Raw genomic sequence first — 26288 nt, 5'->3', positions numbered from 1 at the left:
CGTACACCTTTTATTGTATTTTTCACTTAGAATTTATAACTTGATTTAGAATCTTTGATTTTCAAGAGGTAATGATCTGTACTAGCCAGTGAACGCTTCATAGAAATATGGGCAAACTTTATAAGTTTATGCATTTAACAGTAAAGAGAGAGAAGTGAGCTTTGAATGGTTATGAATGGTGTGCTGATCATGGATGGAAGCTGAGAACAAGAACCAGAAGTCACCGCAAAGGAATACAACACAGGAGGAAAGATAAGAAAATGAAGACAAATGATCTCTGGGTAATCCCTTGTTTTTTGTCCCTGTGTTTCAAAAAACACCCTTTGCACTGAATGATCTGTCTGTTCAAACTTTGCAAGGTTACTTTGCAAGTAACGTTCTGACAGCGCTACTCCTTTTAGGGGAACCTGAGCATAAAAATAGGGTTATTTCAGTACTGTTTTCTTTTTTTTTTTTTTTGAATCAGTGTTTTTTGAAGTGCTTTTATTAGTTACCAAGAGCAGAGTGGATAGAACTAAATAACTAGTATGTATAATCTGTATCTGAGTTACAAGCGTTACTGATTTTAAATAATGTAAGAGACTTTAGTGCTATAGAAATATGAATAGATATATCTCTATGTCTTACACATAAGTATAGTTTCTTTATAGTGGTACTTCCTACCTGTGCCGTCTGTCAGTTTCCAAAATCTGGAATTCCAAAATAGTTACAGCAAATTGATCTGATGAGGAGGGATTTCATTAGTTACGTCACCTCCAAAGATGAACACTAGATGGCAATAAAAGACAGGAGCTGGGGAGTGGAAATAAAACTTATTTGATATAAGTCGATATATTTTGTGGAAAAAAAGGGAAAGAGTCAGTGGAATTACAGAGCTGGATGAGGTGACTGAGCTGTCTCTTGAGTCTAGAGAAGAAATTAGCACAATTAGAGATTAAATGGCAAAGTGTGGTATTAAGTGATGAGGCCTGCTGGCAAAATTGTCTGGAGCTGGAAGGGCTGAGTTTCCTCTTTCATTTGCTCTTGCTGCTTTGCAGAAAGGAGATATCTCCTAAAATTCATATGTTCTTTCCTGTTTACTGTTGCATTCCTGGAGCGATACTCCAGCCCAAATCTCAACAGTTAAGAATGTCATCTTCCACAGCATTTCATGTTCTGATCTCATCTGATCAAACATGAGTTATCAGGCTAATATAACAGACACATTCCTGGTGTTTGGGATGGAATCTGAGCCAGAATGCAGAATTATAATGAGCCTTTAATAAAAACCATGTTGAGTGAAGAGGGACAGGGAGCGAATCAACATTTCAGACTCAGGCTGCAACCACTGACTTCCCAGCCATGGGCAGTTCGACCCTGGATTTTCCACATGATTTTGAGATGATTTTAAAGAACTGGTTATCCTCACAAAGGGGTGAAAGTGCAGCAGCCTGTGGTGTATGAGGGATTCACTGTGAATGCTTTATTCTGGTCTTTAAAAGCAATGAATACACACTTTTACTCAAGCTGTAAAAGCAAGCCCTCAAAAGTTAGGCAATGCCACATCTGTGAGTAGCTGCGTTTTGGCCCAATCTGTGTGCTAAATGAGGCAGAGATCCTCTGGGACAAAATGGCATCCGCTCATGCAATTAAAAACTAACACACACATGCAAGACAGCACAATTATGGCTGAGGCAAGCTTTTCCTGGTGTTTCAGCACTTAATTATCTAGATGTCCTTTGCTATATGACTTCATGCACAAAACTAGGCTTCCAGTTCTGGAAGTGTGTGTACGGCCTGATGCTGTTGCCCTGTTGGGGCGGGCAGAGAAGGAACCTGTGGAGATGTGTTTTTTTGGGGAGAAACTGCCCTGGCTGTTACAAACCCCCATTCCCACTGCCTTCCCTCCCATCCCTCAAGGCACATCGATCCTATTTTGGGGATTATGCTTGCCACTCTGCCGGGGAAACTCTTGTGTCAGCCTTTTGCTGTCAAATTCTTTTCCAGAGCTTTGTGTTGGACATTAGGAAATGTTTATTCTCAGAGCGGTGAGGCACGGGCTGTCCATGGAGGCACTCAGGAACCGTGCAGGTGTGGCACACGTACGGATCAGTGGGCATGGTGGGGGTGGTTGGACTAGATAATCTTAGACGTCTTTTCCAACCTTAAGATTCTAGGATCGTATTTTCACAGAGGGCCCCCTGCAGCCTCAGGGACTCGTGGCGTAGGGCTTTACTGCAGCCGCCGCTAATCCGAAATGACCCAGGTCACCACCGACGCGGCCGTCCCCCGAGCCGCGCCACACTCAAGATGGCGGCCGGCAGCTGCCGAGCCCGGCGCCGCGCTCAAGATGGCTGCGTCCCCGCCTCCGTGCCCCGCCCCGTCGCCGGCGCCGACTTCCGGAGGGAGAGGGCGTCCGTCCCATGGTAACTGCGCCACGGCGGAGACGCCGCGGGGGCTGCTCGCTTCCTGCCGCGACGACGGGCTCAGGCAGGGCGGCGGCGGCCGCCTCCGGGACCCCGCAGCGGGCAGCCCACAGGTAGGCGCCGCGGGGCGGGCGGCTTCCCGGCTTCCCGCCTCCCCTCCTCGCCCGGCGTGCGGGGCGGGAAGGCGAGGAGAACCGCCGGGGGAGGCGGTCCCTCGGCGCCGCCGAGGTGCGTGCGCGGCCCCGCGGCGGGAGGGCGGTAACGGCCGCGGCCGGCCCCGCAGGGCACCTGGCGCCCCGCCCGGCTCGCGGCCGCTCGGACGAGGCTCCGCTCGAGAACGACGTCCTGCGGGGCGCGGCCACGCTCCGCCCGGCCCCGCCGCGTCCCTCCCTCCCTCCGGGCCCGGCCTCGGTGCGGGCTGTTAGCGGGGCTCCGCTGGGGCGGCGCGCTCGGTCCGCGTCTCTTCAGCGCCGGCTCGTGCTGTAGGTGGGCTGGAGGAGCCGCTGAGGCGGAGCGACGTACGGAGGTGTACGGGCTGCCTCCGGCGTGAGGAACGGCGCCCGACGGCTCCTTCCCTTCTTCTGGTGGGGGGTATTAAAAGTTCGCTAGAGATTGCTCCTGTGTGCAGGGCAGTAGGGTGCTCGCTGTTTTCTCAGCCTCTGGGTTAGAATGAAAAGTAAGGCTCTGCAGAGGGAGAGATGGTTCAAACTGTGTTGGTGAGTAGAATCACAGAGAGGTTTGGGTTGGAAAGGATCTCAAAGCCCACCCAGCCCCACCCCCAGCCGTGGACAGGGCTGGTTCCGCAGTTCAGGCTGCTCAGGGCTTTATCCAACCTGGCTTGGAGCACCTCCAGGGATGGGGTACCAAGCTCTGTGAGCAGCTGTGCCAGGGCCTCACCACCCAAAATAGGGTCTGTTTCTTCCTCAGGAGGGCACAAAGAACTGTAGTTGCTCAAAAGATGTGTCTGCAGGGTGTGTTATAAATGAACAGAGCTGTCTGATCACAGTGCAAGTAGCATGCTAGAGAGAACACTTATGGAACTGTTGGCTTGGACGCGTGAAGAAAAAAGCCCCTGTTATGTACCTGTAAATCAGTAACAAGGCCTTGAGATCCTAATTGTCAATGGGCTCATTATTAGACATGGTCAGCTATAAAAGTGTTGGTCAGTAGAGTTGCAGGGGAATCAAGGGACAAGAAAGCAACTGGGGCAGATAAGCATGCAGAATCTTCCTGAAAGTAAATTCCTTTACTTGGCAAAAGAACCAGAACCTGAAACAAACAGCCTGCAGGGGTGGAAGAATGTATTGTGGAACAATCTTCAGACTGGGGACATGAAATTACAGTATGGGTTAGGCTGCAGAGGACCTTAAAGATCATCTAGTTCCAGCTCCCTGCCATGGGTAGGATTGCCACCCACCAGATCAGGCTGCCCATGTTTATTAGAAAACTATAGGTACTTAAAATATCAGCCTTTATAGGCTCTTGCTGCAAGCACTTTAGTTTGTGGTCACTAAATTGTTGACCATAACAAATAAGAATGTTTATGAATATTTGCTTGGAGGAAAAAATTGTGCTTTAGCTTTTCAGCAGCTCCTATAAACCACATCTGCTATTGGGAAGCTGCTGGGCTGATGGTACAAGTGAGCTGAGATACAAATTAAAAACCCTAAACAAAACAAAAAAAATCTTGATGTTGTAGTAATTATCTTTAGACTGGAAGCTTACGGAGCACAGCAGCCTTTGCTGACGGTATTCTGTTTTGGAAACTGAACATGGACATTGCATTATGTATTTTGGAAATCATTAAATAAAAAGCAGAATCATATCCTGCCAAAAGATTTATTTTCTCTTCCACAGTGAAGTGAGTAATATCCTGCAGTGGTATAGTAGCCTAGTTTGAGAACATGATTATTTTGGGACCAGAAGCTTAAATGCGTTGCATCAGTTAAAAGCAGATGGATGATGAAATTAAGGCCTTATACACAGCGATGCAGTATGTTGAAGACCACATTAGGATCTGAGACCTCGTAGCATAACTCAGGAAAATTTTTCCCTTTTGGGTGCAGTGTCTATAAATGGACAATAAAACTCAGCCATTGGGTTTTTCTTATTAATCTGCTTTTGAATTCCCTGGTGCAGATGTAAGGTTACTTGTGGGTTGCAATGTGATCAGTAAGGCTTGTTCACCTGTGCAGGAGCTGGAGAAGAGCAGTGCCTGTGTTTGGGCTTTCCTGTTCAGGGGCTTTGCTTCAAGCTGTTTGCCTTCTCCTGCTAATTATTAATAGGCAATACATGAGTTCAGGAAGAAGCTTGCTCTGGATTTATTGATTGTTAGCAGACACGCTTACGCATTGCTGACAAAGGTAGATTTTTTTTTTGTTTTGACTTTTTCCTCATCTTTTTGAACCTGTTTCTGTTGCCGACTCTGTGGGAGAAAGGCATGTGAAGCTGTTTTGCACTGATCAGAGAATTACTGTAGCAGGAACAAAAGATGTTGATATGGGGAGAACAGTCCCAAAGGGCCTTGGGAAGAAAGAGATGGAATTCGGCTTAGTAGCCTCCAAAAAAGTCTGTCTGTAGAAGAGGTGAAAAATAAGACCATAAAAGAACAAAGGTAAAAAGAACATGTGAAAACACTTAGTTCTCATAATGTTACCCTTTCCCATGAGGAGTCTTTTTGAATGGCTTTCATAGTAATGTTTCTCATATGTTAACCATAGATGTGAGCCGTAAGCTTTGCTTTCCTCTAAGCCTTTAACAGAGGTGATTGATTTATTAGCTTTGATAGAAGTATAGAATTACTTGCAAACTTTGAAATACATAATAAGCACCTCAGATAATTAGCAAGCACACCGCTATCTTTCTTCAAAGCGATCAATGGAATTAATTTGGTTTGGTAACCATGGCTATTTTCTAGTTCAGCAGCCATATGGTATTTCTGAGTTTAGTGTGACTTCCTCTGAGCAGCTCTTACCAAGTCAGCTGTGCTCTGGTGTGAAGTGCAACAAAAATTAAACACTCCTGGAGGGTGTGAAAATGCTCTTTCTGATATTAAAGGAAAAGAGAAAAGACAGGTTGCTTTTCTGCCCAGGAAAAAATAATGTTGCTTTGTGGTGTAAGAATGGATTGTAACCTCTAAATTACATGTTTAGTGAGACCGTAATGCTAAAATAGCCTTGCTTGACATTGAGGGTTTAATCAAAACTTGTCAGATTCATGTTTTGTTGTAAACAAAATACTTCTTAACTCTTAAAAATGAAAGCTGTGTAACTTACCCTTCTAAAGGGATCTCTCCGAAGTGAAGTATAATAAACTAATGAGTCCTGATGTTAATAGAACAGCAAGATGAAATTTCCATCTGAACTTTGATTTTGAGACTTGCAGTTGTCAAAGGCTGTCTGTCATCTGTCAAATAACTTTTGAAACTCCACATACAGCGAGCCAAGCGCACAGTGCAGCTGGCTTGGTGAAAACCCATAAGGAGTAACAGAAGAGGCCTTGGCTAGGAAGCCTGTGTGTGAAGGAACTTTATGATGATAAAAGGTGAATTCTTGAAGCTATTTATCCTCTGCTGTCTGTGCATATTATTTGCAGCTTAACTTGCGCTGAGGCATTCTCTTGCATTCAATATTAAGGTAAATAAATCTGGCTGGTAGACTGTGGGGAAGGAGGACTGGAGTCAGTTGGTGGTGTGGGAGGGAGAAGATCTGAAAGCAGAAGTGGTGAGGCTGGATGAGCAGGGTGAAGAGGAGCAAGGATAGGTGCTGGGGATGGGATGGGGGAAGTGGTGATCACCCTTAAGGCTGCTCGTGGAGATGTGGGATTGCATAGAGCTCTCAAGAATGCAGGTTTGTGGGGAGAGAAGGTGGCATTGAGGGGAGACAGAGTAGCTGGTTGGTGGATAGATGGATGATAAATATATAATCACAGAATATCCCGAGTTGGAAGGGACCCATAAGGATCATCGAGTCCATCTCCCGGCTTCACACAGCAGCACCCAAAATCCAAACCCCACGTCTCAGAGCGCTGTCCAAATGCCCCTTGAACTCTGCCACTGGGGCTTTGCCCACTGCCTTGGGCAGCCTGTTCCGTGCCCACCGCCCTGTGATGCAGGCCCTGTCCCCAGCTCCCAGCTGCCTCTCCCCTGACACAGCTCCATGCCGTTCCCTCGGGCCCTGTCGCTGACACACAGAGCAAAGCTCAGCGCTGCCCTCCGCTCCCTGTGAGGAGCTGCAGCCGCCATCAGGCCTCCCCTCAGCTCCTCTGCTCTGGGCTCAGCAAACCCAGCGGCCTCAGCCGCTCTCCATTTTCTTCTTCCTCCCCTCACATATTTCTGTAGTAAAGGTGAAAAGCTTGTGTTCTGGTTGGCTGGTATATTCAGCAGATGTCTGGAAATTGTTTGCCTTCTGTTTGCAAGTATCTGAAGAAAGTTCTTGCTGTGTATCTTAATCTAAAGCACCGAGTTGTTTTTGTAGAGGCAGGCAAGCACAGCATGATAAAACCATTCTTGTGCTGTCTCTAGCACAACACAATTCTTGTGCTTTTGTAGCACAAATTAATAAAAATGACTAAATTAAGCCTTAATTATTAACAGATGGATGCTGTATTTTATTCTTGTACAGTCTCTCCTTGTTAATGATCCTGACATGCAGATAGATGGTAAGGAGGCAGCTCTAGCTTTAATAGGAGGAAATGTATTCTTGTCATCTGAAAACTTTTATGTTCCAGACTCAAGTCTGCATTCTAAGCAATAGTTCTTTCTTGCACAGAGCCACGGTGCTTGGAAATTCAGCTGCTGTTATCCCTGCGTTGCTAAGGATCTCTGGCCTCCTGGAGCTTTAATTCTTCATCTTCTATCTTTATGTAACTAAGGTTGGGCAAGGGCTGTGAGCAGGCATCTGTTGTAGGCTTCCTGATATTTCTCCGTGCCTCTGCTGCCTGTGTGTGTGATAAGGTGTGCCTGTTGGAGCTGTAAGGAGTAAATCTCAAAGGCAAGCAGCTTTATTGCTATAGCTGACGCTGTTCTTGCTGCTTGCTTTCCCAAAGTACCTCATTTGCAGTTTTCCTAGGCATTTGAAGAGAGTATTGATGAGCACTGTTTTGAGTTTGAATGTTACAAGTACACTATAATTGTCTTATAACTTGTACATGTTTAATCAATGAGTGTTCTTTAGAACTATTTCAGACATAATATGACTAATATAAGAAATCAGTTATTTCTGTGAACATCTTTTTAAAGTTTCTGAACCAGTGTCGTATTTGACTGTGTGTACAAAATACTTTTTTTTTTTTAACCCTTTTTAGCTAATACTTGAGGCAAATGGATCTCCCCGTGTTCAAACTGCCTTTCACAAAGTGCCTGTCTGTGATTAAATATTTATGTACAGAATGGAGCATCAAGAGGGAGATTAGAGAAGATGCATTTTGTAAACACAAAATCCATTCTACCTGGAATGTGAGTGGAATGATGCAGCTCAGTTTACAGTTTTGCTGCAGGGAAGTGCTGGAATTAAAGCTTTTTTTTCGTGGGGCCTCATCTGTTCTCCTCTGAGTTAAACACATTCCTGTTAATTTGTAAGACTTGGTGGGTTCCTGAGGCCTGTAGACTGAGGCTCAAGGTATTTCTAGACCTGAAGTGAGACTAGAAGGCTTTTTTACAATTTTTTCCCATGTCTTTTCTCTGAATGTGGTTACTGTGCTCAGCAACATGGCTGATGGGAGATGTTTCTGAAGATGAAAACATTTAATATTGTAATATACCCATGCTGGTATTCCAATATTGAAATAGCATGCTGGGCAACAGTTTTTTGAGGTCACATGAGAACTTGGTTTTGTGTAAATAGCTTTGGGTGGGAGGAAGGAAGGAGGGGGATTTTGAGAACCAAGAGTAATTAATTAGGAATTGCCACAGCTATGATGTTTTGGGCTTAGAAAATTACAGAGTACCATGCCACCTAGTTTAAATATCTAAGTTAAAATATTTTCTTTAATATTACATATGCTGTTCAAAATAATTACATAAAGCTGAAGGGAATTTTTTTCCTGTTGGAATAAACTTTACCCTAGTCTGAAACATGTGTTCTCACTTATTGTTGATAGCTATTTTAATACCATAAAAAACTCTGGCAGGTATTGCAAGAATTCGGTAACTTAATCTTAACTCTTTGAAGTTGAATCATGTGAAGTGTTTTAATTCTATTGTGTTTTTGTAAAGGCATCGGTGTGACATACAAATCATCATTAAAATAAAAACTGAAGTTGTTAATATAGCTTAGAATTCACTTCTGTGAAAGTAAAGTCTGGCGCTCTGAAAAACAGAACTTTCATAGGCCTGAATTAATCATCATGTATTTTCTCTGAAAGTTAATGGTTGGAAACAGGAAAAAAAGTAGAATTTGCATCAAAGCTTTTGGAGAATTAAAGATAAATACAGTATTTGTAAAATGTATTGCTTTGTGATGATGTTAATACATTACTTTTATCACCAGTTTCAGTGTTGTGGTTGGCCAGGTGCTACAACTGGCCCTTCCAGGCAGCTGCTGACCTGCTGGGTCAGGAACTGTTTTTCCCTGCTTAACCTGCTGTTAGGCAAAGCCAGTTTCAGATCTGCTGCATATCAGTACTTGGGCAACTTGTTCTCTCTTTAAAAAAAAATGGTAGAGATGGCATTAGTGTGAAAACAATTACTGGCTTTGTGAGTGGTGCTGTCGAGTTATGACTAAGTATATTGATCTGCCCAGCCAACATAAACTCCAGACAGATTTTTTTTTTCCATGGCCTTTCCACGAGAGCGTCACATGGCTGTTTGTTATTGCTCTGAATATTGAGCCCTACAAACCAGAGTGCTTTACAGTGAAATGGAGAAGTTTTGAGGAGGTTCTTTGGGAACAGACTTTCATCGTCAGTGTGTCTAGAAGGTGGCTCTTTGGGGGAGGTTGTCTCTCCCTCTCTTAACTTTTCAAAACCTTATGCTTCGCAGAAGCTCTTCAACGTTTGTCACAGCTTTTCTGATATATGATACAGGGATTAATTTTTGGAAATTTGAACTACTTCTTTCTGAGCAGGACAAACTCACTTCTGTTTGCCTGTGTCAAGTGTATTTTTGTTTTTCCTTAAGTTGTCATCTTTTCCTCTAACCTTCGGTGGTGATTCAAATATACTATTTCAAGTTCCTTGCTGTATGTGTAACTTAGGCTGCTAAGTCTGTAAAAACCAAACCAAAACAAACAAAAACCAAAAAACATGATCTGAAGCTGTAATAATGGGTCTATGTATTTAAGGCCCACCAATCTGTCTACCCCACTATTCAGCGCTTCCCTCTCCCTTTGAGGGAAGGGGTAGGTGGTCAGAGCTTCCAAGGTAAAATTGAGCAGACTGATAATGTTGGGTCTGAATGATATCTTGAAATGAATGTGCTGCCTTCTCTTCAAGGCTTAATGCCAGCTACTTTTGTGAGCCCAGTTAAGAGAATGTTCTGTGATATCTCCTTTGCTTTTACTGGAAACTTGTACTGGGATTTTTGTTGCAAACTTTCTTCATTGTGTCACAGCTCTAACTAATCGGAATGACCAGGGTGGAGAAAACAAATACAGTAAGCAAAAAGATTAAACAAAGTAAATATTTATTTTGGTAGTTCTTAAGAAGTGTTTATCTCTCGTGTGAACGCTTCTGGGTAGTCTTTGGCAATGACTTTTTTTTTATTATAATACAACATGGACAAAAGCAAGCACTCATGTTCACTACAAGGGGGAGAACACGTGGATGCAGCAGTTTTGTTCCACTTCTTCATTTCTTCTTTTTCATTGCTGCTTTTTCTTGGTGAACTTGACCTTGTCTAGACCAGCTTCCCGAAACTCTTATCTATAATGTAAAGGTCAGCTAGTTTAGTTGTAGATATGGCTGCCACGTGCAACAGCCATGAACATTACCACAGTGAGATCTAAGTTGCAAAGACAACACTTGTAGAAGTTTCTAATTTGTATTTCTCAACAATTTCCCAGCAGTGTGGTCTTGCTTCCTGCTTTGCAAATTCTTCATGCTGATACACTCATGGCCTAAGGCCGTACAATTTGCTAAGCCAGCAAGAAACTACTTGCTTTACTTGCTTAGGTTAGCTTTCTGGTTAGCAGGTTGAATCAGCTTTATGCGTGATCAGATGCACAGCAGGGTGATGGGCACAGCTTCACTGGAACAGGAGGTGGAAGGCCTTATTTATTGTTGGTGAACTAGTCAGCGATCAGTTAGATCACCTCCATTTGTAAATTAAGGCTTGGTTTTCCCAGTGTAGCAAATTGATTGATAACTTGAACATAATGCTGAGTGTTTACTAACTTAGGGTTCAGATAAATAATAGTAAAGCTGAGTGGTGAAAATATTTGAAGGAATTATTTGGCTGGAACCTTGATGGAAAAAGTTAATTTAGATGAACTTTTCTGGTTACATATGTGAGCAGATTTTCTCTATAAACTATTGACTGAATCATTTCTATCTGTTCACCATGTTTGACCTGCAAGGAGACCAGGTAGTAAAGAGCTACTGGAGAACTGGAGACTGTTTGTGAAACCACTGCAGTAAATACAGACTATCTTGTAAGTTTTTCTGGTGGGGAAAAAAAGTGCAAAGGTGGTAAATAAACATAAATTTTCTGAAAGCCAAATTGACAAGCAGTTGAATCTCCTCTCGTGATAAACTATCAAGTCTTGTGCCTTTGGGAGAATCAAATGTGTTTTTAGTTTGAGTTTATTCAAATGATATTGCCTATATGGAAAAGCAAGGAAATGATTCTCTAACTGCTGTAAAGTTGGTGAAAAACCAACTTTAGAAGAGTTTCATGTTGCACTGTCAGAGCAGAAGGTTGTCTTGGCTGAATGGTCTCTACAGAGTTCTGGCACTGATTTTTGACTTGGGTGAAAAGTAAAGGCAATGCAGTGTTAGCAACAGATGGTACTGAGTTGGGGGCAGTGCACATGTGCTGGAAAATGGGGTTAGGGTTCTGAATTATTCAAAGAAACTGGAAAAGTAGCCTGGGGTTCATACACCTTTCAGCTGAGGGCAGGACTCAATGTCCTCTGTTTAATGATGGTGTGCGCAAGTGGACAGTGGAAAAATAGAATGAATTTTGTGCAAAGGGTCTGGGGAATGTTGCACTTAAACTGGGTGAGATTCTGTTAACAGAAATGTTGCAGGTAAGTTAGACATACTGAAATACACAAGCAGGATGACTTTCCATGAATAATGTGATAGTTCTTCAGTCTAGATTTACATGTGCTAGACTACTTGGAGAGGGTATAGATGCAGGTAAAGAGAACATAGTCTTGAAAATACCATTTTTATTTTTTAAAAGATGTTATGTTTTTACAAGAACAAATTCCTTTAAGTAACAAAGACTAAAGGAAGAAGGAACTACTGTGTTCAAACAAGATATAAAAAAAAGGTGTTTGCTACAGCTGTTCTGATGACAGAACCATCAGTAATGGGATTAAATTGCAACAGAGATGTGAAAATGGACACTAGAAAAAACTGTGGATTGCTGGAACAGATTGGTTAGGGAGACTGTGGTATTTCCATTTTCAGAATGCCTTTTAAGGCATGGATTAACTGTGTCTAGACCTTGCTTTCCTAATCCCATTCTGAGAGGCTGAATTAGCTGATTTATTGAGCTTCTTTCCAACCATTACTTATAGCACTAGAAACTCCTAGAATAGTTTCTGGAAAGCTGGGCCATACAAATTAAAGAGATATCAAAATGGTTAATAGTGTTGGGTTATTAATCGCTTTCTCATTTCGTGCTAATGGGTCTGCTATCAAAATAGCACATCTGTACTCTCTCATTTCCACTCCCAACCCTTCAAAGAAAAGTAATATTGCATAACAAGGGAAAAATACTTTTATGAATCTTCTGGCTCATTTCCACTTTGTGACTGTAAATATCTTCTAATTGACATGCTAAGCATATACCAGCGGCTACAAACTTCCAGAATAATCTTTCTTTGACAACTTCATACAGAATTTTGGAGACATGGGTGAAATTGCACTCGTAAACCCCTATGGTAAGTTTGATAGGAAACTCTGAGATTTCAGACTGCTTTGCTTATGACTCTGAGTTAGAATTAAGATATGAAATAAGACATACCCTCATTAGCAGCCTTTATCTTGCATGCCTTTTTTCTTAAAACTAGCAATTAACATGCACAAATGAGAGGCAGTGTAATCTGGCAGCAGGAACTTGGAATTAGGAGACAGAATTGTCAGCATCTTAATCTTAGATATGGCACTGAATTATGATTTGCTGAAGGGCATGTTTAGTTCCTGGCCCTGTTTTCCATGCGCAGTGTGTAACGCTCTAAGGATTAATTTTTGTCTATAGCTGCAGATGTGAAAACTCTTCAGACACGTATCTCTTTTCTGCATTAAAAGTAATATGTAAGCCCAATCATTTTCTCATTCTTGGATTCCCAAGTTGTTTGGATTCTTCTTTTACAGTATCTTAGATTGAAGAAAAAATAGTCAACGTTTTAGGAGCTTAAGGCTATCCATCACAGAAGGATTACTGTTCATATTTCTCTTAACCTTTGTGTTTGGAAAAGTACAGTCTCTTTTCTTCCTTTGCTATGTTCCTCCCCACTACTGCTGAAAATCTCCTCTCAAAGCGTTCCAATGTGTGGCACAGTTGCTTGACTTCCTTCAAGTTCTGTAACGACACAGGTAGTTTGTAGAACTTGCATTTTATTGGAATCCCAGTTCTGTTGTATCACCTTGCCTGTCTAGGTGAGGAGGTTGCGTCAAAATTAACTGATGTGACTTGCAGTGTTGGTACAGCAATATTTATTTATTTTTTTTTAATCTGAAGTTCCTTAAGAAGCCAGGGGGCATGCTGCTATGACTTAATTCTGTTTTGACAAACCAGCAGTGCTGAAGAGTGAGAGGGTGTGTGGAGTCTTTAGGGCAACAAAATGCCTTTTTAAAAGCTGATGGCATCAGCCTGAAATCCCTGTGGGGTTTTTTCTGCAGGTGTGGGTTTTAAGTTTGGGCTCTATTGACGTTTGCATTCAGATTTATTATTACTGTGTCACCCTACAGGGTTTATAGTTCCGTCCATGTATTCTCTGTGAAAGAACTGGTATCATATTTTAAAAGGTTATGTTGAAGTCTGGTTTCCACAGCACAAGTTGCCATGGATATGTCAGGATCTTAATGTTTGTTTGCAGAGGAATGAAGGAGAGAAGGTTCTTGCTAGCTGTTTTCAAATTAGTGGTGTGCATCCAAATGATGCTATTCTCACTAGAAGTTACCTGTCCACTGGGCATTAATTCTGCTGTCTGCTTTGAGAATGGATTAAGTTCATTCTGGAATGAGTTCATGCAGAATTGTCTGTGTGTATCTTTATTTTGTATTAGCTTTTTAGTTGTCCAGGTGTATTTCTAGGTAACTTTTTTTTTCCTCTGTGGTAAAGTGAGCCTGCTTGTTGTGTGCCCTGCAGTACTTTGGAGCCATGTCAATCAGCATTTAAATAGGTAGACATGAGAGCTCAGGAACTGAGGAATGCAGTACTGCCTCTGCTGTATTAAATACAAAATGCCTGCTAAATTTTGTGCATCTTCATGAAGCAAGGGAAGGTCCAGAATTTCCTGTGATGTGGAAAAATGAGGTGGTGATTTTTGTCTCGTGAAAAGCTGACATAGCAAGCAAATTAAAGCACACATCTCCTGCATACTTTGAGATGTGAATAGATTGAATGCCTGGGAGAGACTTCCTGCTTAACACAACACTCAAAGTTTCTTTTTCGTCTATTCTTTGCTTTTTTTAACTATTGCTTCAGATTTATTTTTCTCCTGTTTCAAAATAAGGATCGTGATGATAAATGTGTTTGTGTAACTGCTCAAATTTTGATCCAGAGACACAGTGCACTGACTTCCAAGCCCATGCAAACTACCTGCAGAGCATGCTGGAGCCTGCTGCTGGGGAAACATGTGACGAAAACAGGAGTCAGATGGTGACTTGCTCAGCACCCGGATCACAGTGGTAGAGGCATGGTCAGGCACGTTTGAAACCTGATGAAAATGAACCCTATCTTTTTTTATAGGGAAGATACAAGTAGACTGAATACTGCTAGTATCTTATCCTCAGCTGTGCTAAGGATGTGGCTAACAATTCCTACAGGACTTGTGCCTGGTTTCCTTGTCAGAAAAAGCTGAAAGAGAAGCCTGAAGTAAAGAAGCAATCCAGAGAAAAAGAAAATGCGAAGTGGAAAATGGGAATGTTCTTACGTGGCTGAGTTGGGAAGAGCATATGTTAGAAATAGACCTTTGGAAGATAGTTAACCATTTTAATGAGGTAAATAGTTAGCAGCAGTTTTCTTTGTCAAATGTAGCCTTATGTGTGTGCCAGGAATAAAATTATTACTCTGGAACTCCACTGTCACGATGACTTTGTCCCATCCCACTTCATATGCAAAGGAAAATGTCTTTGGGGCAGAAACTTGGACATAGTCTTCTGTCACCAGTGTAGCACAGTGCTGGGTACCAGTCCCTTCCCGCATTAATTCAGCTGTAGACCTTCTTTTAAAGTCCTTTTGGGTGTAAAGCTTATTAAAGGTGTTTTTTGACAAAAGCATAGTTGCCTTGTACCTTGTGTGTATCATAAAACTGAAATGATTCCACAAAGGAGCATCTAGTGTATTTTACAGTGTGTAAATAAAACACCCTTAGTGTGTTAATTTTAGTGAGGTACATCTGGGCTGAATTTCCAAGCTGATAAAACCTGTTCTAGGCATTTGGTATCCATAGCAATAGCTGCAGAGGTGACTGTCTGAAGTGATAGTTACAGAGAGATATGTTATGGATTGTGCCTTTTATAGAGAACTTGCTTTACTTTTATCTATGTAGTGCAAAATATCTTGAGTGATTCATCAAGATAAATACCACTTAGCAGTCACTGCCATTAAATATCTTCCATTTTCATAAGGAATCTGCCCTGTGTATTCTGTGCTTCCTGTACGAGATTGGAGATGCCATTAAAGAGTCCTTCCAAGCCAAGCACCCAATCACTATGTGGGGAGAGGTTTATCTTGCAGTAGAGTGAAGCAAGCTGTAGTTTTCTTGGACAATGCTCAACTTCTTTGGGAAGAAGGTGGATATGAATTGGAACTTTGGATAATCTGCTGCTTTGGCGATTCAATCTCAGGCTTCCTCTCTAAGCAGATTTCAAGATAAAACTTTTTTGTGGTTTTTTTTTTTCCTAATCATCCCACATGTCTGTTTTTCCATACTTGGAAATGGTGCTTTAGTGAGAAAGGCCACTTAGGCTAGGGACAGGGGAAGAAAACCCAAAGAGCAGCATACATCTGCTGGATTACCTCATTTTCCATCAGTCCCTTTGGCCAGCTCTAGCAGCTGGTTTCCAAAGCTAATGCTACCAGCCCTAGAAATTGGGAACATTCACAGAGCGATGTTCCTTAACTGTTCTCAGATTTCCCTTAACATGCAGTGGGGGACCTCAGATACAAAGAATCATGGGAAGCAGAAAATCCTAAATGCTAACTGAATGCCTTGTTCTTATTCCAGAGGAGCGATGGGTCCTGTGAGCATGTTGGTGGCAAGGAAGCTGAGAACGATGTTCTTGAACTGTGCTTGTCTCCACGTTAGTGTTGCAAAACTATCACTGTGATATAATGCGTCTTTTGAACCAATTACAGAAGTGAATAAAATTGTAAAGTGAGAATGCTAGATCTATTCAAAGTATTAGATTCTCATCCACTGAGGAAGAATTAATAACTATTCATTTTTTCATCAGTACATTCATAGGTGGTTTCCAGTGTGAGGAAACAAGCTGCTTCTACGGGCTGTAAAGCCTTAGTATTCTGAATTTTAATTCATCAGTATTGTTGATTCTCTGTAATCTGCTTTTGATGTGATTCTTTGCCTACGGGACGGGGGTGACCATGGAATGCTGGTTGATGTATTTGCTTTTGAGAAGTTGGTCCCAAACAATAGGCTAAGTTTCAAACTGCCTGAAGTTCCCTGTCTTACAGACAGGATGTGGCAGCCCTCTGAAAGCTTGTGATTTGCACTTCTAGGGGGAATTTCTCTCCGGCTGTGTTGAGGAGATTTGTTATTCTTGATCTTTATGGGTATTGCTTGTTTAGTCCAGATGCTTTTTATTAATCTTATGTGCCGAGTGCCTGAAATAAATTAAGATCTGTAGGTATGCTCAGTTTAATAAATGAAGGCATCTTTGCATCTATCTGAGATTTCAAAGGTGGACATCTTTGCTGGATAGTTTGTGACAATTCTGTAAGGCTGCCAGTTTTTGAGAAAATATGTACTGAGAAATGATATTGTTTGTAGACAGTTTCTTGAAGGGTGTAGTTGAATTCGTACTGCTCAGTCTTCTCTTGTGATGCTTATTACTTATACATGGAATAAGTGTTGCCTTAATGCTCTTTTCTTAAAATGGTGAGGAATAAGTGCATAGACTTTATGGGAAGAATAATTTCTTAATTCTCATAATTTTTCATTCACATTTAAATAGCTGTGCTACTAAATCATGTTGACAATTGCTTTCAGAGATGATATAGCTGAAATTTTGAGAAAATTCTTTGCTTTTGATGCGATAACTATTGTCAATAATCCTCAACGTCATGATGAAAGCACTGAGTCCTAAGGCCTCAGATAGCTTTTCATATTTTTTGTGAAATGTAACTGTAGTAGTTCTGAGTCTCCATTTTGTTACGTTACTCCTTTCTCCTCATTTTGAGATTACTGTGAAACCATTTCACATATTTAGTACTAGAATTTTTTTCTTTGTATCTCTGGGAAGAGGAGAAGGACAAAAACATACAGACCTCTAAAACAGACAATTTAATTTCTGAAAAATGTGATTAACTGTTTGCTTCTGGATTGTAGTAGTCTTGAAGAGAGCACTGAGGTGTGAGTATACCCAAGTACTGTATGCATTCTAATGTCTCTTATTTAGTAAGGGACTCTGGCTTGCCTGAATTCTTCTTGGTTGTGAAGCTTTTGTTCCTTTTCTGTGATATTTTAGGCATTTTAGCAGCTGTCATTAATTGTAAGGTTGAAGAGTTTGAATGCTAGCTGGAAACACGCGGTGTGTGTTGCCAGTGTCTTGAGGTGCAGAAGATGGTAAATAGTGCTCTTGTTGAAAGTTCTTGTAGGCATTTTCAAAAATCTTGAGAGCGATTTGTCAGCATGTGTTGATTTTGTTTTATCAGAACTTTGGTATTGTTTGCCTTGGAGAGAATTATGTACAAAGTATTCTAAAATGAATTTTAGGGGTAAATGGTGCTGAGGCATCAGTTCACTATAGGCTGCTAAACATGTATGAAAAAATGTAACTTGCTGACCTAACTGTAGAGTGTGAAGATTAAACCAGCAGCAGAATGGCACAGCATCTGGGTGAAAGGCAGATTTTTACAAAACATTTTGTTTTGTGGTCTCCATTTCCCACCTAGAATATTTCTGTTTGTTGAACGAGTCACGTATGCATATGTAGGGATACACTTGCATAATGCAGTGAATCTTCCTGCGGTTTTAAGACAAATGCTTTGGGGAAAGTTAAATTTCAGGCAAGATCTGTTACTGTGTGCCTTATTTGGATAGGTAAAGCCATCCAGTTTGTAAGAGCTTATCTTGTAGCATTAGCTTTGAGTCTTCAATCTGTTTGCAAAAGGAGCCTTGTAAAATTGCAGCTGAAAGTGCACTGTAATTGAAGACTTCAGAGGCAATTAATTGAGCCTCCTTAATTAAATCTGTGGCTGAAACGCTCCTATAATTAAATCTTTTAAAAGTATTCTCCATATCTCTGTACAATGTTGTGACTAATCTATTCAGCTGGGTAAATGAGGATTGATACAGGCCTCTCTCTTGAGCAAAGTCCCTAGGCCGTAAAGCTGGCTAAAATAAATGTAGACATTTGGTTTTCATTAGTGTTGTAACTGAAACAAAAACATTTTAATGACTGATCCCAGAGTATTTTGAAGTTTGTGCAACTTTGCTGGGAAGGTATTTAAACCATGGTATCAGTTGCAAGTTGGCCATGTGCCAGTTTTTCCAAGCTGTTTCAGAGGGTGAGGTTGAGTTTGCGTAGTGTTAGGACGGGAAAGCTTGGAGAGAGGAGAAATAGTTACAGGAAAACTGGCACTGGTGAAATAAATGAAGCTATCTGCTAAAAGGAGACAGTGGCAACATTCATGCTGTAGCACAGGTTGCTGCTTTGTTAAAGAGCTCTCTCATTTCTCTGAAAAAAGTGTACAATTTAAAGCTTCAATACTTTCAATTAAAAAAAAGAAAAGCCAAAAGCTAACCAAGGAGTTTGTGTATTTTGGGTTTTTTTAATGGGCTTTTTCTTATTTTAAACTGAATGTACAAAATGAAATCCTGCTTTCAAGGGAAAGTACTTAGATTACTTACAAAAATTCTTGAAAATACTTTTCAGGATAATACTTGAGTTTCTTTTGGGAGAGAATGGTAATAAAATCTGATTTAAAAATTAGCATGCAGGCTTAGTCTTCAATAAACTAAAATAAATGGTGGCTTTACATTCATGGGAGAATCTGGAGGTTGTTTAAAGTGTCATAAGGTGAGGATTGCTTATTCTGTGTCATGCTGCAGGTGTTGTGTCAGGTACTGCTGTTTACCCACGGTGTGTCAGGAGTCAGACAGGTGTCCATAGACTGCTTCACCAGAATGAAAGTAATCCTTGTGTTTGGCAAAGGATGCTGTTGGTGGTGCCTACCAAAATGATGTTGGGTTTTGGTGCCTGTGGGGTTTTTCTTGCATGTTACTTAGGGTTAAGTGGCAATTAGGGTAAGACAAGATTACTTCATGTAGGCTATTAGAAATTGATCACTAGAGCAAACTAGTACTTCTGGCGGCAACAACATAAAAAAAAAACCTAATCAGATGGAATGACTAAATTGTTTGAACAGATGCAGATTTTGATGGGTGCATCTTCTTAGTGTAACTGTAATGAAATAATTTAGCTGTAATTGACTAAAAATGTTCTGATTAAAATCTACCTATCATAAACAAGCAGTCAACTGTGAGTGGCTGAAAGTCAGGATTTTCACCCTGGCTTTGCAAATGATATGTTAATATTTGACTTTTTAAATACTAATCTTTAAGTTGATTATTTTTTTTTGTTTAAACTAGAGATAGCTTGCCTGAGTTGCCTGAGACTTTTGGTAGCACTGGTTCCATGTTGTTCAACAGATGGGAAGAATCTGAATCCCAGAGGATTGAGTAGCTCTTTGTAGCTCTGTATAAGGAAGAACTCAATTTTCTGACCATGAAATGCTAGAAACTTCCATATAATATGGTACTTTGAAATTTCTTCAGCCAGATTCTGTTTTTTATGGCTTTCTCCATTCTAATAGTCATTAGAGGATTTAAAAAATATATTATTTTTAGTAGATTAAGTTTAGAACTTTATTTCTTGAGAATACTCAGTCAATGTTTAGTACTGTTTTGGGAGCACCATAATCTTGGTAGTAAAAGTAAATATTAACACGATGCCAATATTGCTGTTGTTAGCATGAAAGGAAACATCAAATCTACCCTAAGGTATGAAAAACTTTATTAATAACGGGAGAGATGTCTGGTATTCCTTTGCTATAGCAATTTATTCAGTTCTTTCTTTTAACACTCTGGTAGTTTGAGGGAAGTTGGCAGAGTAAGTAGAGTAAAAGAAGGTCCTGATTTTAATAAGGTCTGTTGAAATGCCAGTGTGTATAGAAAAAGCATCCTTCTTGCAAGCAAAAAGGAACAGAATATGGGGAAAAGTACTTAGTTGAAAAGCTGAAGAAAAAGCAAGTTGAAGAACAACAGAGAAAGAACATAGAAGAGAAACTGAGAGAATTTAAGTTAGTGGATAACAGTGAATTGGCAGGAGCTGCAGACTCCCTTGAGTGCAGAGAGGTCTTACAGAGAGATCTTGATAAATTATGGGGTTGAGCAATCACCAACTGCATGAAGTTTAACAGCACTAGGTGTTGGATTCTGCAGCTGATATGGGGCAACTCTGGGTATGTGGACAGGCTAGGGGCAAGAGGCTGAAGAGCAGCTGTGTGGGAAAGGGCTGTGGGGGTTCTGGCTGGCAGCAAGTTGAACCTGAGCCAGCAGTGTGCACTGGCAACCACAAAGGCCAGCTGTACCCTGGGCTGCTTCAGGCCTGGCACTGCTGCTGGGTGAGGGGAGAGCTTGTCCTGCTCTGCTTGGTGCTGTGTGGCCTCATCTCCTGCACTGGCTGCAGGTCTGGGCACCACAGCTTAGGTACTTAATGCAATTGTGTGTGCCCAGAGGAGGGCTACAAAGATGAGAGAGTCTGGAGGGCAAGATGCATGAGGAGCGGCTGGATTCCCTTGAGCTCTTCAGCCTAGAGCAGAGGAGCTGAGAGAAGGCTTCATGGCAGCTGCATCTCCTCACAGGGAGCAGAGGAACAGCACTCTGGTGACAGTGACTGGGCCCGAGGGGATGGCATGGAGCTGTGTGTGGGGGGGTGTCAAGTGGGGGTTAAGGAAAAGTTCTGCCCCAGAGGGCAGTAGGCACGGAACAGGCTGCTGGAGTTCAAGGGGTGTTTGGATAATACTCTCAGACACTGGGTTTAGATTTTGGGTGGTCTTGTGAGAAGCTGGGAGTTGGACTTGATGATCCTTTTGGGTCCCTTCCAACTCAGGATATTCTATGAAAATAAGATATGCCTTCAATAAAAAAGGCATTTAAAGAATATAGAAATGGGTGAGTCGAATCGGTCTCATTCCACCTGGCTGCTCCCTAGCTGGGGTCTGATATCTGTGGCTGGGCTGTGCTGGGGAGAATCTGTTGAGGCTTTTTTGCCTTAACAGCTTAGAAGAGAGCTTCTCTTGGGTAAGTTTGGCTACCAGAAAGATTATGTAGCTAGTGAGTACAAGTCATCCAGGCTTCCTTTATGATCAGTGGAGAAAGACTTGCACCTTTAAAATGTTCTGTACAAAGACAGTGGCAAGATAAATGTTTCAGCGTTAGTTAAACTCTACCTTTTCTGGGATGAAGTAGTACAATGCAGCAAAGTTCACACGCGTGCATACCAGCTCTGGCATGTGTCAGATCCACCTTCGAAGCAGTCGAAGCATGTCGAACAGGGAGAAATGCAACCTAGGGTATTTGTTTGAGGTGAACAGAATGATCTTCAACTAGTCTTTGCTAATGTTCCCCAGTCTTTGCCAACAGAAGCAGCTCAATTCAGGGGCAAATGGGCACCAGGGCTGCCACAGGTAGGTATGGAATTGGAATCTTTCTGTCATGAATCTTATTGCCTTAGAGAGAGTGATTTGTTATGGGTTTAGCCTTACAAAGCTTAACATCTTAAACATCAGACTTGTATCTTTCTTCCAAGTCACTGTCAGCATTTGCACTATGAACAGCTAAAATGTTCTTGTCAACTGTGGAAATGTGCAGAGCACTAAATCTTTCTGTATTTCATGGTTAGCATTGCATGGCAGCAATTCTAAATTCTAAATGCTGATTGATTTAAAAGATATCGAAGTGCCAAATTTAGGTTTTATTGAATGTTCCCTCGTTATGAGCAGACAACTTGCATCTCTCTCCACTGCTAGGCTACAGTTGGCAGCAATATTCTTTCTAATGACTCCTTAGCATGGAACTTCAGTAAGAGAAACATCTGGCTGTAATAAGTTGTTGAGTTTTTTGTCATGCTTTGTGATGTCCTTGTGCCAAGTGCAGCTTTGGTGGTTTCATCCAGCTGTACCCTGCTTCTAAGATGTGGGAAGAAAATAATGGCAGTGTATGCAAATACATAGGATGCAGACAACTGATAGGGAGAATGAACGTAAGGTGAGACTATAAAATACAAATATCATAAATGTGTGAACTTTAACTCTTTGAGATGATTATGGGGAATGAAATTACCTATTTTTGAATAACTCCTTTGTGCACTTATCTAGTTTTTGTCGTGTCATATTCCATTTCTTTTCACAATTTCTGTAGCTTTATGTCTTACGATATTTAATTTTTTTCCTCATGTCTTCTAGGAAGATATAATAATCAGGATGGCAAAAGCACTGCTCTGTTAAGGAAAGGCTTTAAGTGATGGAGGTTAGATGGAAAATTTGTGATTCAGAAAAAGTCAGCTTGGTGATTCTGGTAGAGCAGAGCAAAAGCAGAGGCTTGGAGAATGAAGCAACAATGCTGAAGGGCGTGAGGAGTCAAATGAGAGCAAAGATAAAGAGATCTTAGGTGGCAGCTGCTTTTTGCCAGTACGGTAATTGAATCTAAGAGCTGTTCAAATGAGCCATATGTGTATCTGAAGAACTGGAAGGGGAGAAGTTGAATTAAGTAGTTTTAAAAGGCAGCCAAGTAATGAGAGTTACTTTTACCAAGCCTTTTACAATTAAAATAACACAGATGTAAGCATGTCCTATTGTAGAGGTGAGAACATGTGAGTATTCATGTCTGGTGAGACAGAGGTTTAGTGGAAGCTGTGGCAGGTGAGGTTCTGTAGGAGAGAAGGTATGCCTAAAGTTGTACCAGTGCCTTACTTAACCACTGAGCATGTCCTTGGAAGCAATCTAATTTGTGTGATTTGTGGATTTGTTTTTTTCTTCCCCTTCACCTTCTATTTGCTTCATTGCTTGGGTAAGTAATTGGGGAAAGCCTGGTGTTGACTATAGGAATATTTACTTGAAATTCAGAATGTAACTGTTTTGCATTTGGCAAAAGGAAAAATACAGCTGTGTGGGTGAAGATACTGGCACAGTTTGTCTGCAGGAATGGAAAATATAAGTTTGCTTTTTTTAGGTGACAGAGCATGTAAAGTAGTGCTCACATGTATAACTTGCCTGTATGTGCTTTTGTGCTTCCATGTTCACAGAACCCAGTGAAATGAAAGCACAACGTATTTAAACAGGCAATGCCTAATTAGCAGGCTAGAAATATTTCCCATTTACGTTTATAAGCAAAACAATACAATAGTACCTTGAGATGAGAAAAATCTTTTCTCTCACTTACCTGGCAACTGTCTGTGCTTGGCAGCACTTTTAATTTGCAGTTTTCATTTGTGGCTCTCCTGCTGTTTTCATCCCAGTCCAGGGAAAGGGCAAGAGGCAACAAGCACAAACTGAAATTGAGGAAATTCCATTTCAATGAAAGAAAAAACTTCGTGTGTGTTGTGATTGAGCAGTGGAGCAGATTGTTCATAGAGGTCCTGAAATCTTCACTTTAGGAAATATTGAAAACTTGACCAAGCAGTGCTCTGAGCAACCACTCCATAGTGAAGTGAGTCCTTCTGATACAAAGTAAGGGTGTGCACAGTAATGGGAAGTTCTAAGATAATATGTTTCGCTTGGAAAAATAGGAGGTAAGAATCAGGGTGTTATTGAAGTCTTGTCCCTTTAATTATGTATTTTTTTTTCATTTCACTGTTTATTTTCTTATAAAAATGAGTGTTTTTGCAGATTTTCCTTTCTGCAGAAACACTAAGGGCTTGTGCCTCTTACTGAGGGCTTTGGAAGTACAAAGTATGACTGTCTGCATCCATCAGTGTTAGTACAACTTCATGCACGGCATAAGTCCGAATTGTTTAATTGCGAAGTACTACTGCTGTGGAAGAAATGGCCTCTCACGCAAACTACTACTACAAATCTACTTGCTTTATAATGCAGAAATTGCAGTTCTTGGTGGAAACTTATGGGCCCAAGACTGCTTGGGGAAAACATTCCTTACAGGGAAACTGCCCGTGCTGTGGCAGTCATATGCTTTGCTCTAAAGAGTCTGATTTTGTCATCACTGGAGATTTTGAGAAATCCATTGTCTTGTGAGTTGATTCAGCACAATCATTCCTGCATTTCAGCCATAAAATTGGAAGTACATACGATTGCGTATACAATTAAGTATGACATTGGAGTTAATTTCTACAAGAGAAATTATTTTATGAGCTGCAGAGAAGAGCAGTGCTTTCTCAAATCCACAAATAAGTATGCTTCAGCACCATTGCTAAGGGTTTCTCATAATCTGACAAATGTTGGAAACAAGTATGCAGAATGATTTATTTTTGATTTCTCTGAGTATGCATACACAGATTTATTTTGCATGCTTTATGCATTTCATTGGAATCTTCAAGAAAAAGGAGTCCCTGATTATCTTCTGAAGCAAGGAAATTGTTAGTTTTGTTATTGAGCTTTAAAAGGTCTGCTAGTGCCACTGATGACATTGAATTCCAGAAACAGAATTTTAACATGATTAATCTGAGACATTAAACAGAGATTAGGCTTAAAACTTCTTAAGCATTCTTGGATTGTGGAAAGTAGAGCAAATCAGCAGACTGTGAAATAGCAGCAGGACTGCCTCCCAGTTTTAAACTGGGAATGAGAGTGTTGGAATGCCAGATTTCTTCATATCTTCCCCAGCACTTCTGTTACTTCTTGACACTTCGTACTGCACTTTTTCAAAGAAGGGTCACAAGTAGGAACGTAGTCCTCTGCTGTTCCTGTGTGCTCAGATGAAAGCCCCTCTGCAAGGGGAGCCAGGGAGAGAGGAGTGATAAACTGCTTTCTCAGTTTCCATTACCTCATCCCTCCACCTCCTTGTTCTTTCAGTATTAGCCAGTGTTGCAGACAGGACTTTTTTCAGCCACTCTTCTAGTGATCTGACTGTCAAATTGCACTGTTCGTTGGTTCAGTGCAAGAAACCAAGTTTTTGTTAGTGCTGTGCTGTAAAACAACGTGTATGCTTAGAATGTTGCTGTGTTGCTCAATAGTTAAGTGAGAAAACGATATTTTTGTAAGGCTAAATTTCTTAAGGCCTTATGGGTATCTTTCATAGCTTCATTAAGGAAGCAGCCTAGCGCTGCTGAAGTCCATGAGAGAATATCCTGCCTGGGGAAGGGAAGAGTTTCTCGAATACATTTCAGCTCTGTGACATTCAGTGCAGCAGCTACTTCTGTCTGTATGCATGTGCAGGGAGAGATGCTGTTGAGGAGGTGGCATTCATTTTTTTTACACTTGTGCTTTAGTGTGGTGTGTGTAGTGCTAGCATATGTTGTAAGTTTGGAAATCTGGGAGTATGGCATACTTCATCTGAAGCTCATTGAACAAAATATGACTGAAAAAGAGCATATTAAAAACAAACAAAAAGGCCAAATGAACACCACCCTGTATCTTGTTGATGTAATTTGGATACTTGACCTATTTGGTCATCCATCTGTTGTGGAAGACAGGTACATTATTTTCTGTGTATTCCATCCTACAAATGAAATATTGCCTTGTGTCGAGATCTCTAGAGACAGAGCCAGAGCTGTTGGCTTGTACTTCCAGTTCTAACGCTATACCCAGAATCATTTTTTTGCAACTGACTGACGTCATCTGTGGCACAGGTTCAACTCACTGAGCCTCCACACCTTAGTCCACAAAATATACATCAACACCCACCCTTTCATGAAAATATATAGTTGCTATAAATTCAGAATTGCAGATTTTTTTTTTTTAATAGTTTGGAAAATGAGATTTCTATTTTAGGATAAAGGCAAGTAGATTTCTACTTGTTCTTCTAAAAATCCGGATCCTATGTAACAGCGGGAACTTTTGTTAGCCAAAATAGTGGTCATTTGCCCTACAACTTATCTGATGCTGCAAAGTAATAACTAATTTAAAGTCTGGCAGCTGATTCTGTTCTCTGATGCTGTGGTTTAAATGTTTCTTTCAGTCGTGCTTGCAGATTGAGGGCAAGCAATGGTGCAAGTCTAACTTCTGCTCCAGACAAACTGGAAGAAGTGAACGCTTTGTCAGCTTGGCTTTTGAGAAGAGGAGCTGCAACTTGCAGATCTATTGAGGGAGGCAGTGAGTATGAAGAAGGAATAATCAATGTTTAGGGTATG

At 41.1% G+C, this 26288-nt stretch overlaps 1 protein-coding gene across 4 annotated transcripts in view; it reads left to right on the top strand.

Annotated features, from left to right (window-relative positions):
• Window positions 1–1251: 1251 nt before the first annotated feature.
• DISP1 (dispatched RND transporter family member 1) overlaps window positions 1252–26288 on the top strand; it is an 86370-nt gene continuing 61333 nt past the window's right edge. Inside the window, exon 1 of one of the 4 annotated variants that reach the window (XM_090135001.1) lies at window positions 1252–2518. In XM_090135001.1, coding sequence (XP_089991127.1) covers window positions 2237–2518 — 282 coding nt within the window. In that variant the 5' untranslated portion in view covers window positions 1252–2236. Of the gene's footprint in view, window positions 2519–2790; window positions 3122–8498; window positions 26284–26288 lie in introns of those variants that run through there. The other 3 variants (XM_090135002.1, XM_090135006.1, XM_090135003.1) reach the window with 3 other exon arrangements.

The sequence above is a fragment of the Phasianus colchicus genome, chromosome 2 (genome assembly GCF_987193195.1).
Source record: "Phasianus colchicus chromosome 2, bPhaCol1.hap1.1, whole genome shotgun sequence".
NCBI classification, from domain to species: domain Eukaryota; kingdom Metazoa; phylum Chordata; class Aves; order Galliformes; family Phasianidae; genus Phasianus; species Phasianus colchicus.
The sequence above is the reverse complement of the archived record's forward strand: the minus strand, read 5'-3'. Positions and strand labels throughout refer to the sequence as shown.